The 16,377-nt window shown below is 36.0% G+C and overlaps 2 protein-coding genes across 11 annotated transcripts; both read left to right on the top strand.

The window, feature by feature from the left end:
• The first annotated feature begins 50 nt into the window (after positions 1 to 50).
• Positions 51 to 2,397, top strand: NPQ6 (YCF20-like protein (DUF565)). The gene is made up of 2 exons (XM_021976971.2): positions 51 to 190; positions 1,784 to 2,397. Exon 2 carries the CDS (start codon positions 1,824 to 1,826, stop codon positions 2,289 to 2,291), a length of 468 nt encoding a protein of 155 aa, XP_021832663.1. The 5' UTR covers positions 51 to 190; positions 1,784 to 1,823; the 3' UTR covers positions 2,292 to 2,397.
• A 487-nt stretch (positions 2,398 to 2,884) lies between these two features.
• Positions 2,885 to 15,666, top strand: LOC110772522 (uncharacterized). 10 transcript variants are annotated; one of them, XM_088245608.1, is made up of 26 exons: positions 2,897 to 3,214; positions 3,302 to 3,475; positions 5,959 to 6,140; positions 6,629 to 6,734; positions 6,927 to 7,003; positions 7,084 to 7,174; positions 7,366 to 7,558; positions 8,063 to 8,189; positions 8,321 to 8,401; positions 8,524 to 8,625; positions 8,817 to 8,912; positions 9,178 to 9,258; positions 9,860 to 9,979; positions 10,195 to 10,323; positions 10,676 to 10,753; positions 10,879 to 10,965; positions 11,082 to 11,168; positions 11,274 to 12,319; positions 12,412 to 12,470; positions 12,587 to 12,678; positions 12,823 to 12,961; positions 13,764 to 13,841; positions 14,063 to 14,090; positions 14,180 to 14,266; positions 14,681 to 14,764; positions 15,320 to 15,666. In XM_088245608.1, the coding sequence occupies exons 1-18, from the start codon at positions 3,160 to 3,162 to the stop codon at positions 11,322 to 11,324; spliced, it is 1,917 nt and encodes a 638-aa protein (XP_088101734.1). In that variant the 5' UTR covers positions 2,897 to 3,159; the 3' UTR covers positions 11,325 to 12,319; positions 12,412 to 12,470; positions 12,587 to 12,678; positions 12,823 to 12,961; positions 13,764 to 13,841; positions 14,063 to 14,090; positions 14,180 to 14,266; positions 14,681 to 14,764; positions 15,320 to 15,666. The 10 variants fall into 10 exon arrangements, with proteins under 10 accessions (XP_088101739.1, XP_088101734.1, XP_088101736.1 ...); XM_088245610.1 differs by lacking the exon at positions 13,764 to 13,841; XM_088245605.1 differs by having other exon boundaries at positions 13,764 to 14,090.
• The last annotated feature ends 711 nt before the right edge of the window (positions 15,667 to 16,377 follow it).

Here is a 16,377-nt window from a genome sequence, read left to right as displayed (position 1 = left end):
ACAATCTTACATATCACAGTCCTGCGCCATGGTCCTCCATAGTTTTGCAGTAGGGCTTGCAGTTGCAGAGAGATAGAGAAAGAGGTGAACCAAATTCTATTATTGGGTTAGGACCTTTCAGCGACAACGATACCTTTTGGGCGGCTTCAGGCTCTGCCATCGCCGTAGAGATTGAAAGGAGGTTTCTTGGGTAAGTAGATTTGTTTCTGACCATCAGCTAAATGATATTTGAATTTTGAGTCTCAGCCCCAAGATAGATATTGGGGCACATTTGGATCTGCCATTGCAAGGGCCATGTCAAGCTCAGGTCTTGCGATGCCAAATCCATGGAACCCAATAGGGTCTTCATTAGAATTGTGAAGTCTATGATGGGTTGTCAATGATATCAACATTTCTGGACTTTGTTTTGTTGGTTGGCCGCTGCTTTTAGCTCTCATTTTTTACTGTGTTCATCTTATCTTATGTTGTTAATTTGTCTCCTTATTTTCTCATACAACTGTTTTTTTTTTTTTTTTTGCAATTCTTCTTCTGAATTTTCTTGTTTTTATGGTCATAGAAGGGCATTTTGTATGTTCTGGTATTTATCTAAAAATGTCATATCTGGGGTAACAGCCTATGTGTTCTGGTATTACCATTAAAATTTTATTTGATGAACTTGTCTGCTTTTCTGGGCATGATGAATGGTAGTGCATTAGTATTTGGAAGAAAAAACTTAGAGACAGCAACTAATCGTCGTCAAAGTTGTGTTGTGAGACTGCCGCTGTCATCTTTCCTGCAACTTACCATTATCATAAAAACATATCCATTTTCTTCGTATTTATGAGCTTGGTATTCTCATGTTAATGTATGGTTGTATGAAGTCTGGTTTGCTTCCAAGTGCTGCTCGTTGCAATATTGTGATCATTATACCTACATGAAGGCTCTAAATATCAAATAGTGTGGATGTATGTTGATAAGTTTTTTTAATTTTTTTGATATAGTTTCTTTGGAGCACATGTTATGATAATTAGGCCTGGATTTGTGTGGATCCATAAAAATTGTTAATTCTTCTGTTTCCAGCATGCTTTTGGTAGATAATTCCTTGAGGAAGTTTGCCCTGTTATCTGAAGCATTGAGTTTGGTTAATTCTTCTGTTTCCAGCATGCGTCTCACTGTTCTTTGAGACTAGTGCTTTTGGTGGTGGGATTTAAGCTACAGTGATGATGAAATTCATTTTTTGACAGTCCTCTATAGGATGCTGAAGTCTTTGTAGTTCCTGCACATCACACTAATTTTGTGGTTTCTGAATTTTGGATCCTATTGAACTAGTGCAATAGTGGTTTTGACAGAATGTGATTCTACAATGTCAATGACAGCTTTTATTTATTATTTTTTTAAAAATGAGAAAATACAGAAGGAGCTAGAGGGATATGTGTATAGCTGTTTTTGGACAGATTTAAGTATGTTATGTTTTGTTTAATGAATACAGTAACACGTCATTGATTGTTGATAGTGAAAATCTACAAGATGTGGGAAGTATTTGAAACAATCCAATTAAGATTGATGTGACTCAAACATGACAATATTAACTAATCAATGGTTAAAAAATTATGTGAGGAATTTTCTTTTATGGAAAATTTTGAGAAAACAAAATAGGTAGGATATTCACATTGGAGTCCTTGGACTGTTGCTATTGACTGAACCACATTCTCCTTTTATGCTATGAAATGATTCTTTTTTCATGTCTTATTTATGTTTCTGCCGGGGTTGCCTTGTCAAGTGTTGCTTCCATTTCATTTTGCAGGCATTTTGGTTGGTTTTGATAGTGGAATCTAAATCAGAAAATGGCACATTCCTTGAGTTTGGTCTCTACAGGCCTCAATAAATTTGGATTGAGTCCTCAAAACAGAGTTTCACGTGGGAAATATGGAGTTTTTACTTTGAGACCCTCGCCAGGGTTTCTTCGTGTTCGGGCTGTGCAGGAGACTGGAGGATCTCGGAGACTAGTTGATATCATCAGAAATGTGCCGGAGCTCACAAGGAACTATTTTCGAAGTCCATCTCGTAGGGCTCTCTTTGGGGGAATCTCTTTGTTGGGTGGCTTTTATGTTGCACAAACGATATCTCTGTCGTTTGGAGCTTTAGGAGTCAACGACGTTATTGCTTCAGTTGTGTGTGTTCTCCTGACAGAGTATGTGACCAAATTTTATTACAGTCGACCAAAAGTAACATTCCCTGTTGCTCTTCTCAACAACTTCAAAATGGGATTCACTTATGGTCTGTTCATCGATGCTTTTAAGCTTGCCAGTTGATGGCATATTGTGTAAACCCTTTTGGTTTGTCTATGTAAAGTTCTCTGTTTATATTGGTATAGATTAAAAGATACATTTCCCAATTATACACAGTCCCATTTCTTTATTTACTTTTCCCCGTATGGCAAGTTGGCTTTGATTTGAATGCCGACTCTACCTTTTGCAACTTGTTATCATTATTGTTGTATGGTTTGCTAAAAGGTAGTTTCTATTTGACACCGTTTCAGATAAGCTGGACCCTTGTTTTTGTGTTTTTTTTTTGGTCGTACTGTATCCTTGTATTATTTGATTGCGATGTTTCACCAACCCTTGTATTATCTGGGGAGGTGCTTTTTTATTCATGCAAGCGAAGCAAGTGATTAATCATTAAAATACTTGAGAGTTCTACAAAGAGTGTCAACGAATATTCAAGGAAATTGGTAAACAAGTCCTCTATGTTCACCTAATTGGATTCATGCCCTTCCAATTATACACAAGATGTAGAGGACTTGTTATCAATCACAAGGAGTTCCTATTCTCAAATGTAGATTCAAGTCTATGAGTGAACCCTTGATGCAGCTTCTCAATATTCACGTCCTTTCTCAAGTTGGTCTCCCTAACAAAAAAAAAAGGAAATTAGAATAAAAATTGGAAACACGAAGGTGCTTTAGCCAAAAAAAGAAACAAAAAATCAAATTACCGGAACAGGTAGGTGGTCGATTTGCTCTTTTCCACCCCACACTATCTTATCAATCACATCAGACATCACTCAAGAAGCAACTAGAAATTCTGTGGTCTGGATAAAATAGCCATGAATTCCAAGGTGACAACATAACTCAAGAAGCAACTAGAAATTCTCTGGACAACGGTAAATTTCCGCAGAAAAGAAATGGAGCTAAAACCAGGCCTTTCAGCTCTGGTCACTGGTGGAGCTTCTGGAATTGGTAAACCATCATCTACTGCTATATTAATCTTTGTCATCAAACTTGAACAGCAAGAAGACTGGTTCTGCTTTGACTGTTAATATGCAGGAAAAGCTCTTAGCTTGGCTTTTGGAGCGAAGGGAATATTTGTGACGGTGGTCGATTTATCTGAAGAAAAGGGAAAGGAAGTTGCATCCCTTGTTCAGAAGGAGAATGCCAAGTTCCATACCAGTTTAGGATTTCCATCTGCCTTGTTTGTGAAATGCGACGTGACTGATACAGGTAAGTCAACTGGTTGTACATAAGACTGATTTAGGAATGAATACTATGTTGGTATGCAGACACTTGACACCAATCATTGTACAGGGAGCCAAAAAAGAACCAAAGCTACGTAAAAAGATAGTAATTAACAAGATAAAATGGATCGTGTCGTGTTAGGATAATAAATGTGTCAAGAATGCTTAACTCAAAGCCGACCCATTTAATAAACGTGTCGTGCCGAATTTGAGTCGTGATTAATAGGTTATTCAACAAGTTACCTAGTTACAAATTATCAGGATTGCTACATTTGATTTATTATCATAATTTAACCAAAAAAGTAATTCTTATCATAATCAAATAAGAATGTTCTCTAAGGCCTTGCAATATATTGACTTGAATTGATGACATGCCTCTAGTTTATAACTTTTTTTTTTGGGGGGTTCAATAAGTGGTAGCAACTAGTAACTAGCAAGCTAAAAAGGTAGACCAAAAAAGTTTATTATGTTTTTTTTTCAGAATCACTTGCATAATTGGGTAAAAATTAAAAACAAATAAAAAGAAGGGATTTTTGTAGAAATGTCACCTGAACTTATACCTTAGTTTCAATTTGTCACCTTAATTTTTCCAAAATCCATGATTTGTCATCTGATTTGAACACCATCCAATTTTCCATCCATTTTAAGGGTATTTTAAAAATGGAAAAATCGTTATAATTTTTTTTAAATATCTTTTAAACAATTAAAAATGAAAAAAAAAAAATTCTCACCTTCCCCCATCCCCTGTGCCCCACTGGCGGTTCCAACCAACCCCGCCCACCTTGAAATCCATTCCTCATTCCCTCTTCACAGCCCCTTCCTCCTTCTCTATCTACCATGAAACACCTACCCTCCACACACAAATTCCCGTAGCCCACCCAAACCGAGTCCACTTTTTTCTTCTTCTTTTTTCTTTTTAGTATTTTTCCATTTGCATATTGAAATTTTTTCCATTTCCATGCTCAATGAACACCATAAAAAAAATTTATACACGCTCAGAGAGAGAAAAAAAAAAAGAGTGAGTCGGGGGGTCTTGAGTGATGTGTTTAGGGGTGGGGGAGAAAGGGAGAGAGATCTCTTTCCCTTTTTTCTTGAAAATGGAAAGACTAAAATACCCTTAAAATGGATGGAAAATTGGATGGTGTTAAAGTCAGATGATAAATCATAGATTTTGGAAAATTAATATGACATTTCTCTTAAAGAAAAGTGACAAATTGAAATTGAGGTTTAAGTTCAGGTGACATTTCTGCAAAAATCCCTAAAAAGAAAAAATAACTTGTATAAGAATCACTTGCATAATTAAGTATTGGGCAATAAGCAAAAACAAATAAAAAGAAGAGATATTTAGTCAAATACCCATTCTTAGCACTAAAACTATAAATAAACCCTACACCATTTAATTTCTATAAACAAACCCAAAAAAAACCCAAAAAATGACAATTGGCCATATTGAATTTAATTTTGATTATTAAATTACTTTGATGTCCTATTGAGTATTTTGGGCTTGTTTATATGTTTTGGGGTTGGGTTTGTTTTGAGAAATCAATGGCAGTTTTGTAATTTAAAAGAAGTTAAAAGTCTTTTTGTTATGTTATAAATGGGTTTTGGGTGTGTTTCTAAAGTCCATTTCATATAGGATATTTTTATAATTTGGGCTCATATATTGGGTATATTAGTGAATCTCCCTAAAAAGAAAGAATGCCAAAAAACAACGAAGGCCTACATCTCAAATTCACAAGGTCATCAAAAAATAAATAAAAAACCTGAATTTTGATAATCTAATCAAGTAATTGCAATTTTATTAATTAGTTTTTTTTTTAATTAAAAAACACTTGTGATTACATTTACCTATGCATGTATGAAGATTGAGAAAGAGAAATAAAAAATAGGAAAATAAGAAAATAAACATGTTATGGGTATTATACGGGTTGACACAACTCGTTTATTAAATGGATTACATAGGTATTTTAGCAGGTTAACGGGTTGATTCGAAACTCACCTATTTATTAAACGGGTCATGGCGGGTTAACCTGAAAATGACACGAAAATTTAATCGTGCGGATTGACTCGCTAATTTTCCGTGCGGGTTTCGAGTCATTGGGTCGTATTGGAAATTGCCACCCAGTTAGTGCAGGCCGGGTCAGACCTCTGAACCTATAGCTTTTTAGAATAATAAAATAATACTCCTTACAAAACCCTGCTGTCAAATATTACGTCCTTTATGTACATATTTCACAAAGGTCTTATTTTTCAATGAGTAAAAACATTTGGACATAGAAAAGAAGAAAAAAGAAAAAAGCATAAGATTTTGTTTTTGGGGCATGTTTGATATACATGTATCTGCATTTCATACTCACAACTAGAAATTTGAAGAGGCTTGGTTCTCATTCATTCTATATGTGTAGTTTTACTAATTTGGATTAGATGGTACCTTTCAGATAATTGCATTATTCTTTATGTGATGGACAGGAAATATAGCTGCTGCGTTTGAGAAACATTTAGCAACATTTGGAGGATTAGATATCTGTATTAACAGTGCAGGCATCATTAATCCCATACCATTCCATAAGGATCAAACTGACGGTACTCGCTCATGGAGACTAACAGTTAACTTGAATCTGATTGCAATTATTGATTGCACTCGCCTTGCGGTACGTTTGAACTTGGGCTATGTTTTCCTGATACCTGTACCTTCCATATCTGCTAATGTGAGTCTGCTGCATAAAGTTCTATTCAGGGCCATTGCCTATCAAAGTTTAGTCCATAGTGATGAGTGAGAATATGTTTGTCATTCCTGATGTTTTAGTCGTATCAATTTGGGCTTCTGAAAGTGAATAATAAACTGCTCTTCGTCTTAATTCTTGGTTAATTGATCTTTTGAAAGAAAAAGATAGCTTATGATGTTGCTCAGAATTCCAAACTTTTGAATCATACCTTGTGGGAAGTAGTTTGATATTTGATATATACCAGTCATGCTTGTGATATTAGATTGTAAAAAATAGGAGAAAAAATGTCTTGTGTTGAGGATTACTTAGAGCCACTTCTATTAGTTTCTCTCTCTGTTATTATGCTTCTGAACTTATATATTTTTTACTACATTAGTGTCTCATCTCTCATGAATCAACTATGTTTCAAACAGATTAAAATCATGCAAGCTGTGCAAAAGCCTGGCGTAATTATCAATATGGGTTCTGCTGCAGGTCTTTACCCGCTCTACGGTGATCCAATCTACTCTGGCTCAAAAGGTTTTCTCTATGCAGTAGCTTTGTCTCTGATTTCCTGTCCGAAATTGTTTTTTTGGTCAGTCTATACCAATTTTTTTTTGGAGCATCAATGAATACAGATAAATTTAAGTACACCTAACATGTGAGTGCAGAGATATTTGTAAGTGCCACTTTCATGGATAAATTGACGATCATAGAATAATGTTTTTGCAGGCGGTGTTGTTCAGTTTACTAGATCTCTGGTTCCCTACAAGCATCAAGGGATTCGCATCAATGTGCTTTGTCCTGAAGTAAGATTGTAACTTAAATCCAACTGAAATAAGACTACGAATATCTTAAGAAAAAATTATTGCCAACTTCTTTGATGCAGTTTGTTGAAAGTACTGACATGGGCTTAAAGGCGGGTTCTAAATTTGTTAGTATGATGGGCGGCTTTGTCCCTATGGAAATGGTAGTGAAAGGTATGCTTTCTCTTTCTCTTTTCTTTCGATGAAGGTTGTAATTCTAGTAATCATGTGAGGAGACAACTTATGATTGTTGGACTTCATAGTTAAGGGTCAAAGTCTTCAGAACTGCTATATCACTGAAATAGTGCTTGGGTATATTGTTTAACCCACCATGTTTACTGAATAAAAGCTGTTATGAATTTTAGGTGCTTTTGAGCTTATTACTGATGAGAGTAAAGCTGGTTCATGCCTATGGATTACCAATCGAAGAGGCATGGAATATTGGCCAACTCCCGCAGAAGAAGCAAAATACTTGATTAGCCAGACGAAAAGAGCTGCGACAAATGCTCCATTCCAAGCTCCTTTGAATCTTCAACTTCCACAAAGTTTTGAGAAATTGTTAGTAATAATACATCAAACAATATTTTCCCCCCATTCCACAAAGTTATGAGGAGATACACGTTCATTTTCTTATACGGTTGGATATATATTATTGTCAATCCATAAATTTAATTTGTTTAGCATAGTCAGAATTTTACTTTGTTGGTGTAGGCTGAAAATGAAGCTTTGCATTTCATCAAGAGCCCTTACATAAATCTGTTCACTGTTGTCCACTTTTCCTCACTTGACTTGACAAAATCCTTTGATTGCAAAATCTTTGTGAAAGAAAAACTTTCTGACTGTTATTACATTGCTTATGTGTAAAATGCTCAATACAAAGTATGGGTTCGGTCTTGTAGTCCCGACACCTCTTCCATTCATGTTTCATTTATTATCTGTTCATATGGTTCTCATATTTACCTTAACATTATATTGCAGAAGCAAGCCTAAACTAACTTTTGAAAGAATGCAAGTGGTTTTGTTTTTAGTATTTGGTAGTTAATTGTAGTTCTTTTTCTCCAGAGTTGTTCACACCTTGAGTCACAATTTTCGTAATGCTACCGGCATAGTGCGCGCACCATTGAGATTACCCATTAAACCAGACCACGTTCTTGTGAAAGTCATATATGCTGGCGTAAATGCTAGTGATGTAAGTTTATGATGTGATCATTGTTACCAAGTATAATGATATTGAAGATTTTTGTCTCTTTTTGTAAAGTAAATTCTACATTCTCCCTCTGCACATTAATATATGTTCTAACAAGGACTTATTTTTGGTAGGTAAATTACAGCTCAGGACGTTATTTTCGTGGAAGCAACAAAGATCTTGAATCCCAGCTTCCATTTGATTGTGGTTTTGAGGTGCAGGACAATATATAATTTTTGACATTCTTATAATCACTCATGCAGTTGAGGGCCTTTAGGTTTATGAAGTTATTGCTATCTATGATGCCTAGTTGATAAAGTATGTCGCAATGTTGCAGGCTGTGGGGATAATTGCAGCAGTTGGGGAATCTGTCACTAACTTGAAAGTTGGTACTCCAGCTGCAATCATGACTTTTGGAAGTTATGCAGAATTCATGATGGTACACTGTCTGAAGAATACTGTTCTTTTTTTCTTTCAATGTTTACTAAGAAGTGCTTTCATATGTAATGTCAGGAATGTCTCCAAGTTTACACTAATCATGATTCTATTCTATTTTTTGATATCGTTCTTTTGTTTATTTTTACTATGAATTACTAGTTTAATAACTGATGAGCTTTGCACTTGAGTTAGGTGCCATCAAAACACATCCTTCCTGTGGAAAGACCAGATCCAGAAGTTGTCGCTATGCTTACTTCAGGACTGACTGCATCAATCGCTCTAGAAAAGGTTAAATGTGTGCGTATGTGTAGTCCAAAAACTGTTAGTGCACATATATGTATTTGTGTATCAGAATTGCATATTATTTCCTTCGCTGAATTCTTGGTGGTCACATTCAGATGATAACGTCGTGCCCTTTTTCTAATAACTTTCTAGCCATTGTGCATTATATTCTTTGTTCTGTAGCCTTCATTATTTTTAATAGTTTGTGTTAGATTATTAACTGAGACGACGCACCACTTGTCTTACAATTTCTTTTATAATGAACCTCTAGGCGGGAGCGGGACAACTGGAATCTGGAAAAGTAGTTCTTGTTACTGCTGCTGCTGGAGGGACTGGACAATTTGCAGTCCAGGTTTGGTTTCAAATATAGGAATAGCTCTTTATGACATGCATGCTTAGAAGAAGACGAAGAAGAAGAAGAAGAAGGGTAGATGAAATGATTAGTTTCCCAATTTTTTTGTTAGTTTCCTAGGTTCTTTAGTTTTCCAGATTTTAGTAGGCACAAAAGCACTGCCCTAGGGTTTAGGGTTTAGGCACAAAAGCACCAGCAGGGCATTTAATTTAGGCTACCGCTTTCATTCTTTCAGAAAATCCACTTCAATCTCAGTTTCTTAAAGATTATGGAATCCAATCAATCAGGAAAAAGTTCTAACCTAGTTTGTGGTGCATTTGGAGATTGAATTTAAACAGAGTTGGAAAGGCTAGAAAACTATGACTCTGTTCCAACTACATTTAGAAAATAAAAGGTGTATTCCTTATGTCCTAAGATTTTAATCCAAAAGACCACCCTAGATTTCTTTCCTAGTTCCCTTCGGGAAGGATTGCACTTCTTTCTTTTTTTTATTATAAAAAAAATTTGTTTAATTTTGTCCGTTTGAATTCTGACATCATATGATGTCAACCTTGTCTTTCTTTGCTCAAACATTACCCTTAGTAGTCTTTTATACGCACAGCTTTCAAAGCTAGCTGGAAATACTGTGGTTGCAACTTGTGGAGGTGAAGAAAAAGCGAAGCATTTGAAAGAATTGGGGGTGGATCGAGTCATAGACTATAAAGCTGAAGATATCAAGACTGTATGTCTTCTGAATCTTTCCCGTTGATTTACAAAATTGTTTCTTAGTTGTATTTGGTGGAATGGTAAGGTGGAAATGGACCCATAATGGATAAAGGTCACAGTAAGAACTAAATATCTTTTGATCTGATTCAGTTCAAGGAGCAATGCAATGATTTTATTCTAAAGTCATTTTAAGTACAAAGTTGGGGTTATTGATAACTTTCAGTTCTCCAGGTTCTAGAGAAGGAGTTTCCCAAAGGCGTTGACATTATCTATGAGTCTGTAGGTGGTGACATGTTCGATTTGTGCCTGAATGCTCTTGCGGTTTATGGACGACTCATAGTGATCGGAATGATTTCTCAGGTTGTGTATTCATGCAAGCATAAACGTTGTTACACTTACACTATGATCGTCTTTCTTGACAATTGACATGCTGACATTTGAATAGAATTATTGAAATATAGAAAAATATTGAAATCAATATAAGCTCCAATCAACAGTCTTAACCATGCATGCAGAGTTTATATAAAATTTCTAGGATGGATTGATCATATTCACATGGATATGTATGTACAGGTTCATACTTTCCTCAAGAACACTTAACTAGTATTTTCACTTGAAGTTTTTCTTGTCTGCTCTTGAATTTCGTGGGTTTGACGTTGTTGGTTTTCATTTATTTCATTTATTCCAATAACATGATTCATTCTGGACTCAGTATCAAGGAGAGCATGGGTGGAAGCCATCAAACTACCCAGGACTTTGCGAAAAGCTCTTAGCGAAAAGCCAAACTGTGGTATGTAGCTACTAAATACTAAATTGGTCCTCATATAATAGGCCGTTATTTACCTCATTTATCCTGTCGAGTTTAAACGTCAAGAAATCGAAAACTAGTTGATATGACAATGCTAATCTTTTCAGGCTGGTTTCTTCCTCTTGCAATACAGTCACTTCTGGCAAGAACATCTGGATAAACTATTTCATCTTTTCTCTACGGGAAAGCTGAAGGTAAATTTATATACATAAAGCACCAACTAAATTTACTGCTAGTTCTTATCCATGAACTTCTTGAACTCGAATCATCGGTGTTCCTGATTGTATGCCGGCCGCCTTCAATTTTATAGGTTTCTTTAGACCCAAAACAATTTTTGGGTGTACATTCTGTTGCAGATGCCGTGGAATATCTCCATTCTGGAAAAAGTGTAGGAAAGGTAATTATTCTGTCATATCTTTAACTTCTCTCACTCTCACTATGGTGATCGTGGCCACTCAACTTCCCCCTAAATGCCCTTTTCCTTGCCGTTACCTTGTTGCAGGTTGTTGTTTGCATTGATCCTACCTTTAGCCAACAAACGGCAAGATTATGAGCAGATGTTGCCTTGTAGCGTCCCAGGCGTATTTTCTTTCCTCTCTGAACAATAAGCACTTAAGAGTGAGAAAGAAGATTGGGCACCGCTCGTCCAAGAGGCTAGCCAAAGCAACTCATCTGTCATAGAAAAATATATATACACGAGAACGAAACAATGGTGAAACTTTTCAAGGACAAAGTACAAAAGAATAAAACTATACCGGTTGCAAGTATACAGAGAGAATAAAACTATTTTGGTTGGAAGGTGGTATTGCAGGTACAAAATTACTTATTTGTTCTGTAATCTTGTCATATATGACCATATATATATGGGCTACATTGAATGCCTTCTTTTGTATCATTAATTGAATAAAGGGGATTTTGGAAGGATAAGTATCATTAGTAACGTTGTGTAGCTCAGAATCACTAACGCTCATGAATTTCTTTTTCATGTTACTATAAAATCATGAGATTTCGGAAATTACACTAGCACTCACACTACTACAATTATGTTAAACAACGACACCCAATAGACGACCGTTTATATAAAACTGTCGTGGTATTTTAAAAGACGACGAGTGTTATAATACCGTCGTGATAAGGTGCCTAATACGCTGATGTTTCGGGTTAATTTATAAAGTTACGACGATACCTTATTACAACCGTCGTGTTTTTAAGAGGCGCTAAACAAAATTTAACTTTTAAGTTCGCGAGCGCGGAGCTTTTCAGAAAACCCACGCTCTCTCAAACACTGTACTACATCACGACCTTTCAGAAGAAAACCCTTTCTCACATCTATGAAGCACATCTCCCTCGCGCCGTCCACCGAACTTGCCTTGATCGCCATCTCCGTCGAGCCGTTCAGGTCACCGATCTTGCCGCGTTCGTCATCTCCCTCGCGCTGCCCATGGAAGCTACCCTTCCTCATCGCGATCATTTTTAAGCCCCCATCTGGATTCCCATCTTCCATTTCATAAGCTTTAGATTAGATCTTCTTCCTCGTGGACCAGAAAGGTACGAAGTTACTTTTCTAGGAGTTTGCTTAGGCTTCTTCTGATTTGTTGTCTAAAAATCCGATGCAAATTTTCATGATTTTTTGTTTGCAGCGAGGATCTTTTGAATCCTTCAGTTCCCATGGATCTCAGACTCTCCGGGATTCTCATGGGTAGCCAAACTCTCTCTCTCTCTCTCTCTCTCTCTCTCTCTCTCTGTATTCTCTTCGTGTTGTGTGTGTGGCTGCACTCATTGGGTTGTTGATTTTGGTAATTATCAAAAGAGCAGGGCAGGGCAGAGGAACAGAGAAGATAAATTTAATAGATCCATGGTTGAGAAAATTTCCGTTCGAAGCTCCCCAAAGCCGAACATCGATGCAAGTAAGGCCCTCTTTGTTTCCTTAATTCCTTTGAAAGTCCCTAATTTTAATGACTGAAAAAAAAAAACAGAAAACAAAGATGCATGCTTTATTGTTTTTAGTTCGTGAAGCATTGAAGCTGATTATATTGATTTGGATTTTTCAGGGCGTGTGCCCCATATGATGAGGTTACCAACACTTGGGCTCCCACCATATCGTGTATTTACGTAAATACACGATATGGTGGAAGACAACTGCTCGAGGCCAATTGCTTCGAAGTTGAAGGCTCAGTGACAGTTCCCAAGGTGCGATTTTCAAAAGCCCTAACCTCCATGCTTGATACAAAGTTTTCATATCAGTTTAGGATTGATTTGAATTCTAGATGTCCGTAGCTTGCTTTTATTGTGGATTCTATGTGAATGTTTGATTTTATTTGATTGAATCCAAGATTCTACTTGTATTTCTGATTTTATTTGATTGAATTTGGGTTCTAGTTGTGCGTTAGAATTTAGAAATTTGTATTTTTTTTTATTTTCAGAGAGTAATTTTGATTATGTGAAAATTTCTCCTCGTGGTTACCGAAAAAGAGAAATTATCCTTCCAACTTATGTCAGAGTGTAATTGTTATCTTCAACTCAAATTTGGGGATTATCGGTAGCTTAAGAATGCAACACTTCAACCATAATGTTCCTGGGTGGGCGCTTCAATCATCGGTTTGTATTGGGTGGGCAGGTGTGCTGGAATTTTAGTTCTTGCTTGAAATTTTAATTTGATATCTTATTCGAATTGGGATGTGATGAGTAAATAAGGTATTATGTGTTTGGATACTGAGAAAAGTCTAGATTAGAGAATTGAAGAGAAAAGTGAATCTGGAACTTTCTGATTTTATTGACTTGAATGAAAATAATTACAAGAATGTACTTTTTTTATACAAGAGAGAAACACAACTCTCTCTCAATAACAAACTCTAACATCTAACAGTCAAAGCAATCTAAGCATGACATGTGTCACAATCTGAGCCTTCTTGAGGATCATTTGATTTTTTGTGTGCAGGTTCAGAGTAATTATTCTGAACTTGTGTTAACTGCTGTGATATATTTGTAACAGGATGAACGATTCTGTTAACAAGTTGTTCACTATAGCAATGGACAAAGAATGGGCATATACCGCCGAACTTAGGATCTGGTAAAGAATGGGCTGAATTTGAAATATTGTTGCTTTGGAAATGTTAGTAAGTTCAAAAGTTGGCAAGGGAGGTTGCTGACATTGTGGTCTTAGTCATAGATGAGGAAGATGTCGATTCTCTTATATCTGAGCTTGTTATAGCTGTCAATGATAGTCGAGTATTTCATGTTCTGTTATTGACTCCAAGTGTATAACATTGTATGTTAGCTTCTGTTCAACAGGTTTCTTGGGAAGCTTTCTCAAGGGTTTGTAAGTTCAGTTCCCTTGCTTCATATATTAAATGTTTTCCAGTGAATGGTCTATATTAATCCTAATATGTTATGTTTGTGACCTTGCAGGGAGGAGCAATTCTCATACCTGGATTTTGTTCACCAAAAGCACTTAAGCCATTGCTTCCAGTGTTTCTATCAGAGCTGGAGGACTTGGTATTAATCTTGCTACTGCAGACTCGTTGCTTTTGTTATCTTTCAGTTTGGATAGTCATATGGTTATGAATGTTTTGTGGATCTGACATATATATTACTAATGCAGCTATGGTTCGAAGACATCTCCAATTGAGTTATAATCTACATTATTTTATTTTCACAATTACTTTCTATTTCTTGTTGTTTCCATTTTTTCTGACACATTATACGCTTTAAGCCTCGACTCTTATGCCCTGCTTTACTTGCACCTCTAACTTTCGGATTAAATCAGTTGCTACTTTTATCCATCTACCAATCTTGTATTGGCTTTACATATATTCTGTCCAATAGTTCCTGCCGAGCTTCATTTGCAAGTACTAGTGGTTTCTGAATCTAAGCGAGTTTTATCAAACTTTCTTTCTTCCTATTCCACAGGCAGATGGATTTGCTGCCGTTGAAAGAGTAGCTATAGATGCAAGACCCTGCATGGCCAATCAAGTTCATCACCTTCGACTAGCTGTATGTTTCTTTAAAAGAATTAAAGGAATCTTTGTTTTTGAGTTCAGATTTGCTGCTGTTGGTATGGGTTATAGGTTTGGATTTAGGTATTGATTATAGATAATTGGAGTAGTTCAGTTAAACACATATGTGTCTTATCAAAAAGAAAGGTTTTGTTAACTGATCATTCTTTTTTTATGTATGGTATAGATTTCTACTGTTCAATCAACAAAGTTTAGATGATAAAGCATTAACCTTAGAACTAGGACTAAGATTAGATGATAATACTAACCTTCTTCATTTGTTCAATTTGGGAAAATTCAAGGCCTGCTAACAAGGCTGGGCATGTTTAAATTGTTTTATTATATTTTTGGCTTGTGAAATGCATGTATACTTGCTAGGCCAAGTCATTGAGATTCTAGGCTGACAGTTGACGAACTGAAATTTATGTACCTGTATATCTCCTGGCCCTTAGAAATACTGCATACTTCTGTGAAGTAAAATTTCTCTTTCATCTAATTTTATTTGTTTGTAATCTTAGCCTTTTTTTCTTTGTCATTTTGATTTATTTACAAGGATGATGGAGTAGACTTCAATTGTGCATCAATTGTATGTTTGGATGAGAGGAAGGCTTGGATGAGGAGTACTAGATGTAGGTCTTGTTAGGAGAAAATTGTACTAAAGAAGCTGCTCATAGTGGTAAAAGTTGAAGAAATGCAGAGGAAAATTGGTGATGATGAATGTATAGCTCTGTATACATATGGAGAACTTGACTTGAAGGATAATTAGGTATAGGAATTTTGGTGTATTATTGTAATTAGGCTTGCAGCTAGCTGCCTTAGAGTACTTTCATTTTTTAGATTTTATTTTGTTCTACTGTACTCTTGATATTCTGTTTATGAAATAAACAATTTTTGAGTATATATATGTATGGCTTGGGTAATAGCATATTTGAGTATATATTTCTGATACCATTTGAAACAAGAAAAAAAAACTAAAATGTAAAATTACGTCAGTTTTATAGTTAATAACCGTCGTCTTAGAGCTAATAAATGACAATATTTCAAGAAACCGTTGTCTTTACATATAATAGACGACAGTTTTTAACAGAACCGTCGTCTATTACATATAATAGACGACGGTTTTATGAAAGAACCATCGTCTATTACATATAATAGACGACGGTTATGTTAAAAACCGTCGTCTATTATATGTAAAGACGACGGTTAATTACCGTCGTAGTTTGACATTCAAAAAGACGACAGTCGATTTAACGACGGTTTGAAAAAGAAAAAGACGACGGTGTTTTCCCGTCGTCTATTTCAATTTTTGTAGTAGTGTCAGTGGATTAAATTTCAAATTGTTTTCACAAAATTGTTGATTGGGCCGAAGCCTTAGATGACAGCCGTGGCGGAGTCAGGGAGAGCCGTGTACATCTAGGTTGGCTCGCCGGGGACTTGTATTGTTGTGTGTGAGCCGTGGACATTGATAGTTCTTTTGGTGGATTTTGGTTTTGCAAGGCCATGATGCAGCGTAAAGCCAATTTAAAGCAGGAGAAGGTGGTTGGAAACTTGCATGCGTACGCGTGGTTGGAGAATAAGGCATACGTAACGTGGCCATGGACGGGGCTTTTA

This window comes from Prunus avium, chromosome 8 (genome assembly GCF_965620075.1).
Source record: "Prunus avium chromosome 8, drPruAviu1.hap1.1, whole genome shotgun sequence".
NCBI classification, from domain to species: Eukaryota; Viridiplantae; Streptophyta; class Magnoliopsida; order Rosales; family Rosaceae; genus Prunus; species Prunus avium.
The sequence above is the reverse complement of the archived record's forward strand: the minus strand, read 5'-3'. Positions and strand labels throughout refer to the sequence as shown.

Coding starts and splice junctions, on each gene's coding strand:
- NPQ6 (XM_021976971.2), top strand. CDS start 1,824: ATGGCACATTCCTTGAGTTTGGTCTCTACAGGCCTCAATAAATTTGGA.
- LOC110772522 (XM_088245611.1), top strand. CDS start 3,160: ATGGAGCTAAAACCAGGCCTTTCAGCTCTGGTCACTGGTGGAGCTTCT. Junction 3,215..3,301: donor TGGTGGAGCTTCTGGAATTG/GTAAACCATCAT, acceptor GTTAATATGCAG/GAAAAGCTCTTAGCTTGGCT. Junction 7,559..8,062: donor CCACAAAGTTTTGAGAAATT/GTTAGTAATAAT, acceptor CTTTTTCTCCAG/AGTTGTTCACACCTTGAGTC.